Genomic DNA, 16,194 nt, shown 5'->3' with positions numbered 1-16,194 from the left:
ATAACGACAATTTTTCCAAATGCTCTATTCATACATATTTTTCTCAGCTATGTACTATCATTATTTCTTTTTCAGATAGGTAGTTTATCCATAATTGTTAGTGGAACTCGTCACAAAAATTAGATAAGTAAGCTCTAGAGCGTCGCGATCAAATTTGATGCTAAATTGATTGATTTGGTGACTCTGACAGGAAAGTATTAAAAGTAGTTGTTGATGATTCTAGAAACGGTGAACAAGGGTCTCGTTAGCGTGAACAATTCAAGAAGAGTCGTAAAACCGTAAAAGATGAAAGTAGATGTGCGCACTAATACAAATACACAGCCTGTAAGTGCCCTAATCTGTCAAGATCGTCAATTAAGAGTTCGATTAATGCAAAAATGCAGTAAATATTGAATATCAATCGAAAGGAAAAACTATGTTCATCTGCTTCTTTGACAGCCTTGGGGTGATCTATAAAGGGTCAGCAGAGTAAGAAATTGCTTGCTGCATCACAATCATGCACCTTGCCACTTCGCGTTGAGTAAGACGCTGTTTTCAGCTTCCTAAAAGATTTCCGGAATTATTACAGCCAGATCTATCGTTCTTTGTATTCTTTCTCTTTCTCAAACTCAATAACAGCCGTGACAAGCTACACTCAGAGACTTCCAAGATTGCTACCACGCCTTGTAAAATCGCTGGAATCACAAATATTAGCGTGGAAAGAAATTACTGTGAAAGAAATCATTCTGTCATTGAATAATTCCATAATAAATAAGACCTCTTGGTGCTATAAAACTAAAAATATGAAAAATGGAGCTGTATTACACAACAACTGATCTACTAGAAGCTGCAATATTTTTTATATATTATTCATCTTATCTTTATCTTTGGCAAATATATCAAATATGTCTTCAGATCTACTTAAATTAACTATCACTGTATCCAGCTTTCCACTTACTACGCTTACATATGTTTGTTAGATTTTCGTTCACATTTTCGATTCTGAGAAATGCAAAGAGAAATTTTTAGAATAATTTTATAATAAATAGAGGCCTCTTCTACTCTAATATTGAAATCAGCTCATCAATCAAAGATGTGAAACATAGGGACAAGTCACTGGATTTTCTATGGATCTATAAATACTGCTATTTATAATGTACTAACATAGAGGTAAGAACATTCTACAAAAATTCATATGTTGAATATATGAAAATTATCTTCTTTTAGCCTTAATTATCCCTTGACTGTAATGAGACGAGATCACTCACCATTATATCTGTCTGCTGAAGATACTAAAACAACCTGTCTTTGATCTTCTTGAGGTTCTGCAGCATAATAACTAACTGTTTCTTGATCATCTTCATCGGATTGTTCTAATCGCACTCTTCTAGCTGTTGTCTCAGCAATAAATACTCCTCCGCATAACAGGAGTGGTATAAACTAGAAGAAAAATAAGAGATTATATGAATTCAGTTCTTATGCTCAGTACAAAAAGAAAGTCAAGAAAAAGACTTTAATATGCCGACTCGGAAGTTGTATCTGTCGTGCTCGATTTCATTAGTTTATAATCCAGTCAAAATAGACAAAAATGAGCTATAAAAAAATCCGAATATAGCTCAAAATTGATAGAGACGTTAAATATACCATTATAAATGAAATGTTAAAAAACCCTGTCGATCCTAGTTCTACAAAAAAGTTTATTCAGGGTCATACGTAAGAAATTAACGTTTTCTCCAGTTTTTAAAACGTTTTATCGCGAACATAGTTGAGACAAAAGTTGTAGATCATACAATTCTCTACAAAAATTATCCTTATACTTTTTTCCGTACATCTATTATGTAAGGTACTTGGCACATTTTTATATGGTTTTCGTATCCGATTGATTGAAAGAATGGGACTATTGCTAATGATCACAGTGAAATAGGTTGTTCTAAATGTTATTATAATAGATAATTGTTTACTTCTACTTCAACAACTATTTCTTTATCTTCACTTTCTTCTTCTTGTGGTATTTCTTTACGCTGTTCTAAGAAAAAAGATGCTTCAATTCTCTCTTCTTCAATATAATAAATATTTTCATCTGTTGTATTTGATTCAATATTGGAGCAAGTCTCTTTAAAAATTGATGCATAGTGGCAAACAAAATAATCCCACGGTTTGACAGACACAATCCTTACTACCACCCGTGTTACAGTTACAAAAAATAGAATCAAGCAGTTATTCTGAAACAATTGAAAGGCAGACGCAGATTTTGGAGGTAGATAAGATAAATGTACTGTTTCATTTTCCATACAGATTTAAACAAACCTCAAATATTAATATTTTTCTATGAAACAGTTTTTTAACACACCATACACTGCAAGAAGAAAACGAATTCCATTTTTAATTATGTCGTGTGGAGAAGAGTGAATCTTTGTAAATTCTTCTACGCAATCAATTGAATCATTACGGTTTTTCAAACAATTTCAATACTGCTGTTTGGGGATTGACAGTATAGTCCGTTATTTTAAAATTTCAATTTATACAAGCTGTATTCTATGAGGAATACAAGCGCCTCAAGTATTGAATATTATAGTATAAAATAAAACCTTCTGCCATCTTTCTTTCAGCTTTATGATTCCACGCTCATAAAATGTCTGGTCCTTATTAGCAAAAAACTGAATCAGGTGCGATTGAAGGTGATCATGATTTGTGAAAGTTTGACCACTCAAAGAATTCTGCCAACTCGAAATAAATAGTAATCATATTGGGCAAAATCGGGGCTGTATGGGAGATGTGACATCACTTCCCATCATGTTGGAACACTAAACCTCCGATATGACAAGTCTGGTCGTCTTTCTTTGATTGCTTCATCATCAGAACTAATCATTTGGTTCCTTGGAAGCAGTTCAAAAAAAATAATACCAAACTGACACCATGAGCTTTTTTGTTGTTTTTTTTTCAGCTTTCGATGTGGTTTGTGCTGGATGATCGTATTTGCTCCATGATCGTTTTCTATTTTACTGTACAGGACCCATTTTTCATCAATAGTTTAAGGTTAATATCGTTAATATGTTGTGTGCTATATATGTAGCTTCTTCGCAGCCTCTCGAACTGCCAACCTTATATATAATGTTCATATTTCAATTAGATATTCGAATTAATTATAAAAAACTAATTTTCTCAAGTATCGAGTCACTTGAAGATTATAAATGAATTCAGGAATACGCGAGAAAGTTCTGTGTAAAACTATGTACGTGTCATAATTTTAATCATTGATAATGATTAATTTTGTATGATTTTTGATCATAATGAGAAAAATGAAACTATCTATTTGAAGATTTTAATAATTTCACACAATTTCTAGAAGATTATAAGCGCTTAAGAATATAATTAGTGATTCTCACGAAGAATAATACACAAAAAACTAATATACGTTGACTGCACAATATTTAGCAAACAATTAAGCAATTGTGACTATGTGCTTGGTAGATACAATCATTTTTACCCAAGAGGAGCTTAATGGACTATTGTGATTCAGAAAAATTACTTATCCTTCACACATTTAATAATATATATGTCATGCATATGCATAAAGTTTAAGAAGAAATGTTTCTTTATTATGATGAATATTTGTTTAATATATACTGTAGAAAGTGATAAGATGATAAATTGTATTTCAACAAAAGGTTTTTTTCCGTTCTTATATATATATAAAGGTCTCACAACACAATCCCATTGTTGCTACTTTTTGGAAAACATACACTTCACCCAGAGTAGATTAAACTTTTATTTTCCACACTTCAATACCATGTACTTCCAACAATGAAAATCATTATTATATAAAAAATAACTTTTTTCAAATTCTATTTTGATAAAAGAATGATTAGTTTCAAGGTGATAGATATATTAGTTAAGAAAAATACGTCTGTTTTCATATTTTTATTAACATTCTAATGATAAAACATTTATTCATACAATATACTTGACATATGTATATACATAGAAATGTTACACCCAAAAGGGATCATTTTCTCCTCGTTTTTGTTCTGTGTGCCTTCCATCACGAATGAAATGATGGCATTGCAAGATGTGTGCTTAAGACTATATATAACTTTTAACTTCATTGACTGGAATAGCCATGTAGTGTGGTACAAACTTAACAGTCGCTTCCAAAGCACATCCCATACATGTTCGATGAAATTCAAATCTGGTGACCTGGATGACCACGGCAAAACATCAACGCATGCTTCTTTGAGAAACTTCATATAACGCCCAGCTGTAATACTGACTTGGTTAAAAGCGAATACTGCTCGGTTACTATAAAAAAGAGCCCCCCAAACCTCTACTTTAACAGTGCATATGTTTTTAAGATCGAACCCAATATAAAGTTGCTATTTACGATGACTCTTAACACCAGCACAAATGTTAACGACAGGGGTTCGCAGGAAAAATAATCACTAAGTAGATAATGAAATATGATAATGTTTCTAAATGCAATACCCAGTTCCACTTTTTATTTTTTTTCTCAAAGAACCATCTTTAAATTGTCAAATATTGTGCACATTCCCCTGAATATTGTTTGCTTAGAATTTTATGAAATGCACAATCTCTAGATTTTTCAAGAATGGAAAAGGCTTGGTTTCAAAAGGAACACAGTGATCCTTCTCCTGAGGAATCAACCATCTTTAACTCGTATAGGATAGCGGTTAGCTAGCCATTGAAACGAAAGTATCAGAAGCTACAATTTAAATTGCTAGTACTAGAGCCACTGAAAGCTGTCTTTTTAATTAGAATGATCTTTCAATACGAAATAAACTTTATGTATAATAAAAACACATCAACATCGATGGTAACTTTGATTTTTTATGTGTTTTGAAATTTTATTGAATCATTATACGTTGTTATTAAACATGAGACTTGATTTTTATTTGTTAGTTGATTCCTTGATTTTTTAGTTCTTTACTTGTTTATTTAATTGTTAGAATCCATTCGAAAATAACTAATTCTGCAAACAATTGTCTCTTTCTTGTAGTTTTTAAAATTTTTAATTTGTAATATCTATCACGAATATTTAGTAAGTATTTTTATCTTCCAAATCGGGAATTTCTAGACTAGGTGTTACAAAAATTTCAATAATAGTTTATTCTTTCGTGTGGGAGCCACAACACGAAAAGGGGCACATGTTGGTCGCGATCTGCAGAACGAAATTTAAATGTGGCCGAACACTTACCGATTATAACGTTCAAAAAAAGGTGGTAGCAGTAAAAACACTAAAAAACGTCCTAGCATAATGTAAAACCACAACACGAAATTGGAAGCGATAGTAGACTTTACGAAGATGAAACATTTCGGATAAGTACATGAGCATGGAAAAAACTTGTCCATTAATATTTGACGTGTTTCCTCATAATGGGACAAAAATAATAATGAGTTGATTTGCTTTTATTCCAAGGACTTTTTAAAGCTTAAATCAAAATGAGTCATACTTAGTCAAAACATTATGGCTTCGGTATATTGTTTATTAATTTTAAAATGGAAAGATATGGATTAACGATCATAACTGTATATTTTCAGATCGACTGACGAATAAAGTCATAAAAACGGCACTGTTTGCAGAAGAAACAATTTTTTTATCAAGATATTTTCACCTCAATATTAAGAAAAATATTTTATATGTGGATTTATGATTTTAGGTCCTTCAGTTCAGAGAATTCAACAACAGCAGAAATATTTACTAATTATTGTTGTTTCATTTAAATTATTAAATATTTTATTAAATAATCTTAACAGGATACCGACTATCGAACATATTCCATTTTTTCCTATGATTAACGAATAATACCTATACAACAATATCTTCATAGATAAACTCACAACATTCAAAAAGTAACCACCAATAGCAAAAAAATACCGTAGTTTGATTTAAGATTTCGTTCACAGTTTCTTAGCTCGATCTAATATACCTACTTCAAACGTTCAGTGTGATATTTACATTCCTTTTTAAATAACAATATGTGGGCTGTGTCGTTAAAAATATCAGCCGAATTTCGAAACTGTCTATTCATAGAGATCGCGATCCATTTGCTTTATCGATCTAGGAAATCACCACGCCCTCTGTAATCCATACATAGCTTGATTTGCATCTCTACTTATAATAAATGCTGTAACATTATACAGTATGTTTTACGGTTCATTATTTTCAATAAAATAAACTCAATATTCGAAAGTTTCTTGATAGTCTGATTCTAATTATCTTAGGATTGTTAGAATAATCGATGAGGACATTTCAAAAACCTCATATAGGTACCAGATTACAGTGAATAAATTTTCATAGCAAAAATTACTCAAGCTGTAACTAGTCCAAATAGTGTCTATAACTAATTGTATTTTTTGAGAAAAGCAGTGACAAATTTGAGCCTATTCCGGTTCAAAAGAAGTTCTCGAAATGTTAAAAGTTTGTCTATGATGTTAATGTAGTAGCTTTGAGGACTTTACAGGTGTTGTGAGCGCTTTAAACGTTAATATAAGTTAAATGAAGACTAGGAACCTAGAAAAACAGACAAAATTTGCAAAAAGTTGACAAATTGCTCGTACAATTAGACGATTGATTCACTATTCGATAGTGAAGAGCTCATATCAAACACGGTTCCGTGCAGATCAACCAATAGTTGTCTGTCTGATCATGAGTCATGAGCCATGCCACAAATCGCTTTCAATTCCCGAGTTTTCAACCGTTAAGCGTCTTTTAGCACAGATGACTCGCTCATCAGATTTATGCGATTCATCTTCCCGAAAAACAACATGTATTTCTTAGATCAAAATAGAGCAAAAGAAAAAATAAATGTTTCAAATTATGAATTCAACATTGAGGTAAGTGCATTGTTATTCAATTTTGAAGAAATTTGATTGAAATTTCATATTTCCTTATTTTTTTATAGAAATTTCTTGCCGTGTTTCGAAGTTATATTCAGTTAAGTACCATATCTTCTCCCCATGCTTGTTTTGGATGACAAAAATACAACTTCTCTCTATTTTTGTGAATAATGTTCTTATTTACCCGAGCATTTTACAATAAATGCGGGGGCTAACTCTAATCCTACTCACAATAAAAAACGGCAAATATATCATTTTTAGTATCCAATACTGTCTCCCAGAAGGTTGACACATGTTCATCATAATTTTGCTATTGTGTCTCGAGAAAAAAACATCACTCAATCTCTGCAAACTACTAATTTACCACACTATCTGTAGAGAATAAAGTGTTTTTTAAGATTTAAATACTACGAGTGAATACTGGGGGCCAAATCTGGAGGATCCTCATGACTGTGCTGTTGAGGCTGAGAAATATCGACCTGTGACTAGGTGCGTTTTCCTCATGCAAAACCGTGACTATCGTAGTTTGAAATCCCTTGAAATTAGAGAAGCTAAATCTGGCAACGCTGCATTTGTAACTACCGCCTAAATAATAGTGGTACATACAATTTGGGGGCGATTTATGAATCTGGTATCTAATATGATTTCCAGGTCAATTTGAGTGAACAACAAAGTCTTGGAATGCTACAAGGTGCATTTAGTGATGAAGTCATTCACGAGCAACTGACTTCAGCTAATATAACAATTTTAAAAGAAAACTGATATAGCTTTGGGAGGCATGTACCACTAGGTTCTGTTCTTCAGTTACTGTAGTGAAACTTATGATCGAAGAAGATCCAAGATGCATTTATCAAGTAGCGGTTTTTGAATTAATCATTATTCGTCTGGTGATGTTGCCGTTGAATTTTTACTTGGGAATAATGTAATAGTCAACATCAACTATATTCGGCTGTTATGGCCACGTATGACTCCTAGCTATTCTTTAACTTGAAAAAATTGCAATCTGAGTGCATTGTCAAGTACACACACCATACTACTTTCCGAGGAGAAGTTTCTTACTATTGACGTATGGTTAAAATGTTCGATTGTGTTAAATCAATTTCTCAATTTTGTAAATCACTGAATCCTTTTTTTCTCGAAGCTTATTTTTTTAACATATATAAATAGATAGTGAATCGTGTGAGGGTTGTGAGGAAAAAAGCATCTAATTACATGAAATCAGATGTGCGTTAAAGATAACTTTTTTAGACGCGTATTTGAAATCGTAATTACTGTGACAAATCCTTAGCGTGTGTCCTTTATAATGTTAATCCCCGATTGCGCGAGAGCTTAAAGAAACAAGATACCGTCGACATGGACCGAAAAACAATGAGTTTAACTCCTTTCTCTTTCCATTTCAGCATCGGCAAGTGATACTTATTTATTTCTATTCTGGTATCGGTAACGACCAGTTTGAAGGATCATTCTTTAAGGATATCCGTGAATATATCTATGATATATTTCCTTGTATAAATATAATATCAAATTATACTAAAAATATAAGAATTATATTATAAAAACACATTTATAGAGTCTAGAATCTACATTATTTACATATAATTTTGTAATCGGATTTCCACAAACTCTTAATGAACCTTTCTCCCTTTTGATGGTAACACATTAATTGATAAGAAAATTGATGAAATATTTAATAATGTGACGTACATTGATTAACATATTTTTGATATTAATCATAATATAGATGTAGCGATGTGAACTGACGATTGAACAAATTCAAAAGTTCATTTTAGAAAAATACGATACCTGAAAGTTATTAATGTGTATTATAATGTGTAGTTAATGTTAGGTTGGAACAATTTAGTATGAACAAAAATTTTGCACGGTCTAAAAAAGTGACAAGGCTCCAATTAACCGACCCCTCATTGGTTCATTGGTTGGATTATATATGATTCCAGCGCCTTTGTCTGTGTCAGTTCATTTCGAGCAATGAAACTGTGTGTACTATAAAGTCCTATGGGTCTTTTAATAAATCTACCAAACTGTACAAATGTTTGAACACTGAGGTAAAATTGATAGTTGAAAGTGTTCACTTAAAGTTATGTAACGTTTTTCGTATTTATTTACTTTGTTTCTATTCGGGGTGTGAATTAATAAACACTGTCTCTTACGTTCTTAATTTATTTACACACTATACAACACACTTAACTTATAATAATTTACTTATAAATATTACTTGAACAACTTTACTGATTCGTTCTTTCCATTACGACTATTTATTTAAAACTGAACTAACTGCGCTACATAAACTTATTCATATACCACAAATAGAATCCTACAAAGCTCTAGAACGAAAAGAAACACAAGAAATAAATGAATAGACTTTCCTAGAAATTATTTAAAAAAAATAAAAAACCACCTTCTATAATAAAAGTTTATCAAAGGCACATCCGCCATTTATAAAAATCAAATCAAAGGCGCCGAGCGAATTCGCCGATTGTTAAAATTCCATTGTAGCTGGACAGGGTCGGCCTAAAGACCCATTTCACGAGCTTGTTCGTAAAAGTTAGTGGAACGAGGCCATGAGAAATACTTTTCATTGAAAGGGACTTTAGCTGTAAAGAGCATCCGTTGAAGTACAATTCAGAAAATTGTGAATAATTCTATAGCTCCAGAAGAAACACGAAAATAAGATGGTGTACCAAAGTGTATTGAGCGCGACTTAAGTCTTGAAAGAAATCTAAGTCGCGCTCAATCTTTATGGAGACTGTTCCAGGAAACTGATGAGATCAATTGGTCTTGTATAATTTCGTTTTGGGTTTTTATTCAAAAGAAAAAACAACTAGCAAGTTATAATGAAGTCACAGCCTGCAAAAATTTGAAATAGAATATCTCTGGATAAATACAATTAGATCGGACAATTGAACGATAATCTACCTAGAAGAGATTTGGTAGGACCTGTATCACAGGTAAATAAACACAAGCTCCTATTTTTCTTCGTTCTATGAAACAAATTACACACGATTCTTGGCATTTTCTAATTACGTAAAACAAAAATACGTTGCGTAGTTACTTCACTTTTTTTATTTTAGTGAGTAAAATTAATTACAAAATCTAGTAAAAGCAACTGTTTTGAGATTGAGGTGATTTATCATCAACCCACAACTCTACATTAATTTAATATTTTAGTAATTCAATTAACAACGCAGTAACTAACACATAATTCATTTTAAATGAGATTATTGGATGAAGCAATTAAAAAATAGGTAGATCTGCTATTTTGTAATCTTTCTTGACAAATATTTATTTATTTTCGCTCTTTTCTAGTCCTCTTTCACATAATATTTTTGATATGCTATTCATTTCAATTCATTTTCTGCTTAACATTAGATGAAAGTCAGGAATCCGAACAAACGTCAGGAGCTCTTTGCAAGATTAATTTTTCCTTAGTTTTTACATCTCAAATACATAGCAGTCGTCAATCAAATTATTTTCAGTTGTATTAGAATTCACAAAATAGAACTATAAATTTTAATTAGATTATTTAGGTATTTTTTATCATTTATAGCTTTTTCATTCTTATGAATGAGAACCATTTCTAATAATTCTCTTTTTCGTGTTTCAGATTTCGTTTCAAGAATTTTTGAATCCTTATAATTGAATTTATGTTTTTTTGATATTTCGTGGTTCGTTAATGCAGTTTTAATTTGTTTTGTCGTATTGATGACCTTTTAGTCTATTTCCAAAATACTGAGATGTCTGCCTTATGTAGATAACGTCACAATTAGTACAAGGCACTAGATATATAATATTACTTCTTTTCTTGGTGTTTTAGATATTAATTAAGTGAAATATTTGGATAGTGTATTATGTCCTTCATGACTTATACTAATATCATATTTATTGAAATAATGCGATAGTTGGTTTTTACTTGATTATAGTATCTGTTTATCCTTTTCTTGAATATGTTGCTTATTATTTTTTTCCGGATAAATATTTTCTTTTAATGCAATTATTGCTTTTGAATAGCTAAGCATCTAAATTCAGGATCTGAAGTTGAATAGATCTATCAGCCAAACTTATTATCACTGATCTTTTTTGAGACAATTGAAGTTCAAATATCTTGAGGACCAAGTTGATTATTTGTACCATTCTGCACTATATTAAAATTTATGAAGTTTGGATAAGTAAATAGATAAAATTCATTTGTGTTGTACCTGGTATTTGTTATAAACGTGACAAACCAGATGGTTTTTAGGCAAATTTGTGAAAAATATAAATTATACTTATTTCAAAATCAAATTAAGAGATCAAGATAAAGATTGGACGCCACACGGTTTTCGCAAGGTATGTGAAGAAAGTTAAATATATTGGGCGAAAATAAAGAAAAAGCCTTTCTTTTTAAATACCAATGATCAAAACATATTTTGTGCCCAAAACGATATTAAATCAGATCTTCCTCACAGTGTTGATGAATCTATTCTCCTAAATTTTTAAAAGAAAAAAAAGCTATATCGTCAAATTCCGGCTCCCTGCTTGATATGGATAATGATGTTGACCCATCAACCTCAGGTCGGTCAAAAGCAGTCACAACTAGTTTCATAAGCCATTTGGTACTTTCTAGATTACTGACATTTATGTTTAAGCAGAAAATTGCTCCAGAAGCTACGTTCTCTTGGTATAGACATCGTGAGATTAAGTTGGTGAAATTATTTTTCACAAAAGTGACCACTTGTGCACTAGAAAGCAATTGCTGGTATAATAACTGGCCTAATGGCTAGAAAGCAATTGAAATTTTTAAATCAACTTCTGAAGTTTCAAAAATGCAGGCCTATATCCAAACTTCTAGAATCCATCGATTTCTTCATCCATCCATTCAATTACTAATAAGTTTTTAAAGAAACCTCATAAAAGAGGTATATTACATGAAAAATTTTTGAATTCAAATTAACGAAAAATATCGTATTATCTATCCGTCGATCCTCATTTTTACGTGGTATATCCTGAAGTGGAAATTAAGAACAATCGATTATGTGAAGGCGTAGTTTTACCATAATAATTGCTTCACTACTTTTACCTACACACTCGCATTATTCATAACCGAACTTTTCCAATAAAATGTTATTTTTGTAGAGCAGGTTCGCCTTGAATGAATAATGTTTACTATCTATAATAGCAAATAGAAGAAAAACTATTTATTATTTATAAAAATTGATAGAATGTATATACAGTAAGTCTATTTAAAAGTTTATGTTCCTTTTAAGGCTTGTGTACAGTTATTTATTATTATTTATTATAAAACCCACATTATTTTTTTTAATTGTAAATGTAGTGTTACTATTACAGTTGTGTAGCAATTATTCCAAAATTGAAAGTAATTTTGTCATCACAATTTTTTTATAATTTTACCGATAAATGATTAAGCAGATGCTCCTAAGGCCTGTTTCATACGTATGCGGTTCCATTCAGTTCGGTTCGTTTTTCGGTCGCGACCGACAAGGTGTGAAACACTGCTTCGGTCTCTGTTCGGTACCTAATAGTATAATATAGTATATTAGTACAACACCAGATACTCCCTCGACATGAACAAGTTCTGAATCGGTTCGACAGACTTCCTCATAAATGTATTTTGGTGCTGAAGACGGTTCTCTAACTTCACATGCATTTGACCTGACGTATTTGAAAACTTGGTCTTTGTTTTCTCTTAGCTTCGAGAAAATGATAGATTGTTCCAAATTGATGATGATGCACCCAATCAATTATGTATTCATGATTACACCACAAATCACCACAATGCAATCAGCCTGAATTGACACGGAAAGAAGAGGAAAATTTTCTTAATTTCATATTTTCAAATTCTGAAAACAACTTTTAGATTTCGAAAATAACAAAACTTTGGCTATAAGGCAAGATGGTGCCCCACCTCACAATGCGTGTGTGGTGAGGCAATACCCAAATAATGTGTTTCCCAGAAGATGGATTGGTTTTATCGAATGACCTCCGCGATCACCCGAAATGAATCTTTTAGACTATTTCCTGTGAGGTCAATTATGAAAACATCGTTTATAAATCAAAACCTATCAATATTCAGGATAATTAAAGATAGGAATTAAAAGATAGGATTACCACAAAGATAAGAAGAATTGAACAATGAAGGATGTTGTAAAATGTATTAGAAAGTTTTAAAAATCGCATGGCTTGTTGTATTGAATAAATGATATGAGCAATCTGATGTAATCGCCTTTACTGAATGTTTTCTAAAATTCGTAATTTTTCTACTTATGGATCTGAACATTTAAAAATTTGTCTTCAGTTGTTATGGGTTTTTACTAACTTACTGACACTAAACCTTATTACGAGATTCGTATTAAAACAACGTTTATTCAATCGTAGCTGTAGTGAATATTATATGAAAAATAATCAGTATTTCTTAAGGATTTATAAAAATACAAAATATATAGGGTGATCCATTTGAAATAACAAAGTTCATTATTTTTCCGGCAAAGACCCTCGCGCACAAAAATTTATAAAAATCGTACAAGCCGTTTGCGAGATAATTGAGGCGTTCCTTACATAAAACTCACTCTTTATAGTATAACAAAGTTCTTAGAAACATAAACAATATCAAAAGGTCTAAGAAATAAGAAATTGAATAAATTTAAGTCCTATATATTGATCAAAAAAATCTCTTTAAATATATTTTCCGGTTATTTTGTATTTAAATATTTATACCATTAATCAAACATTTCTAGAAAAATACTATTAAGAATATCGGTCATTCTTTATTCTGATCAATATTTCAAACCTCACGGTCATTCATACCAATAAAGTTTGAAATTAACGCCTAGCATTATGACGAAATTCACGATTTATTCTTACTACCGGTACCTCTATGCCGGATTCTCTTAACCTTGTTTAAAAAATTACAAAATTCGTAACGGTGTGTCTGCCCTGATATTCAGTTGCAATATTCGATAAAAATTAGTTTAATTGGATGTTAATGGTGAAGTTTTGAGACGTAAAACTTAAACTTTAATTTAGTATGTACATGACATTTCACGGCCATACTAATTTTTTATTGACTGAATTAATTATTAATTTATTTTTTGAACTATGTATGAGCCTAAAAAGTATTTTTTTTTTATAACCTTATAAGTATCATCCAATGATGTTTTTATGGTATAATTAAATTCTAAAAATCCTTCTGTGCTGTTAGACTAATTGAGTGGGCTCTTTGTTCAAATTAATCAATAGTATAATATGATACAGATGTAAAAAATTTGCATTAAGAGGAAAAATGCAGCGTCATGATGAATTTATTAAAAGAGATTCGAAAAATGCTCATCCTGATCAATGTCAAGCTGTCTACGAAAAGTTTCAAATTCTTCTTCGATTGTAGTTTTAAGGTCGGGAATGGGTGCGTTGTCCCCTTTAAAAAACGCGGTCCTCGAGAAGGCTCCATAGGGAGAAATCACAGAGTGTCAGATCACTTGACCGTGCGGGCCTCTCAACAAACCGTCATCTGCTTATCAATTCTCCAAAAAGAACATTAAAGTACTCCCGCACACTTAACGTCTAGGATGCGAAGCTCCATTCTGCATAAAATGACGGATGTTCGCGAGTATTGGATCGTTGTCCTTTCGCCCACGTAAATCTTCGAACATTTTCAGATAACTTTGGCCCGTTACGTGACCCTCAAAAAAGTACGGCGCCAAGAGACACACATTCCAGATTTAATTCTTGTTCAATGAAGACGTGAGGATTCTGGTCGATCCAGTACACGCAGTGCCGATTAACCGTACCGTTCAGCTTGAAGGTTGCTTCATCCGACCACAAAATGGAGGGCTCGAACTAAGGATCATCCTGACTACATCCGAGGTACCACTCAACTAACGACTTTTTTCATCAGATACCGGTCGACCAGAACGGGAAAGGCCTTTTCATAAACTTGCTACTTGAGAATTGCGGAACGTCTTACTGGTAACGTTGCTTTGTTGGTGTTTTTCGACTTTGCAATGTTATACTTATATAGGTGAGGGGTAAATTATGTCTGGAAAGTATGTTTTAACATGAGATTTTAGATTTTCTAGATGCGATAGCGGCTGCTTCCAGTATCCCTTGAAATTAATACCCAGCAAGACTCTATTTATTTTGAATCAAATACTTGTGGTATGAAACAGTTATAAATTCGAATATCTAGAATGTACCTACACGTTTCGTTCTATTTTCTATTTAACTCCAGTCTCTTTAGGGTTTGGTCGTATTATACATAAAACTATACACCTCTCTTAGTGGTGACAACAATATTATTTTTGAATTTCCAAACATAGCAATTGGTTACAAATTCGGTTTGAAAGAGATTGGAAACACTTAACCTTTTAAATTGAATGAAACTAATAGAAAATTAGCAGGATTCTAATGAATGCTTCTCTCATTCAATGAAAAGGTGTCAACACCACCTAAACCTATAAATTTGTCCCTATACTTTCTAGCTGCAACTGGGTTATCACTTTGCAGTCTCAAAAAGTAGTAACTAGTGTTTGATAAACATATTATCTGAATCAGAACGCACAAAACTTGTGACCAAAAGTCCCCACGACCATCATGTTGACAAAGAACGACTATTTTCTCAGATTCTCAGGAGGTTATTCCGAAAGAGATTTTCACTGGTTTCAAAGCATGAAGAACTAAATATTGACACAACATTTCGAAGGTGATGAGCTATTAATTCACATGGCAGAGACAGTAGGGGAATATTTTATGAGAAAGGGGTGTCAAAGCTTGTTTATCTTTATAGTATATGTAGAAAACTAGAATTTCCTTTGTTATTAAGAATAACTAATATTGGAAAACCTGGTTCGTACGATTCAATCGACAGTTTAATTTATAAATAAAAAATTCTAAGAAAAAAATTTGTCATGAAATCACAACAGGAAATCTAAACAGGAAACTGCGTACAGACAAATATACATCCCGATAGCAAGAAATAAAGTACTAGAACTAGGTAATAGTCTAAATACGAAAAAGAAAAAAATCACCAAGTCTACAGAATGATGTGGTTTAGTCGAAAATAGCATTGAAACAAATTCTGGATCATGGTGAGCTGTTAAAGCAATTTGAAGGTAGAATAGGTCTAATTAAACACTCTGTTTATCGTTATTTTTTGAGACCTTTTCGATATAGATCCTTGGCTACGTATTCTAGCCTCTATAACATCTTTTGAGAATATAATATAGTGCAGATACAAACAAGAAACATGAGGATTACGTCGCCGAATCGAAGAAATCTCTTTATACATATATCAAAATATGTAACACGAATATGTTGCCTTGAAATCTTATGTAATACAGGCTAAGTGATGAA

General features: G+C 31.8%; 1 protein-coding gene across 2 annotated transcripts in view; it reads right to left on the bottom strand.

The window, feature by feature from the left end:
- The window catches only part of LOC130892803 (mastermind-like protein 2), a 60,502-nt gene that overhangs the window by 14,385 nt on the left and 29,923 nt on the right, over window positions 1–16,194 (bottom strand). For both annotated transcript variants that reach the window (XM_057798433.1, XM_057798434.1), the window contains exon 2: window positions 1,248–1,419. In XM_057798433.1, coding sequence (XP_057654416.1) covers window positions 1,248–1,419 — 172 coding nt within the window. The remainder of the gene's footprint in view (window positions 1–1,247; window positions 1,420–16,194) is intronic.

This window comes from Diorhabda carinulata, chromosome 4, assembly GCF_026250575.1.
Source record: "Diorhabda carinulata isolate Delta chromosome 4, icDioCari1.1, whole genome shotgun sequence".
In the NCBI taxonomy this organism is placed as follows: Eukaryota; Metazoa; Arthropoda; class Insecta; order Coleoptera; family Chrysomelidae; genus Diorhabda; species Diorhabda carinulata.
This window is presented reverse-complemented; position numbering and strand designations above follow the sequence as displayed.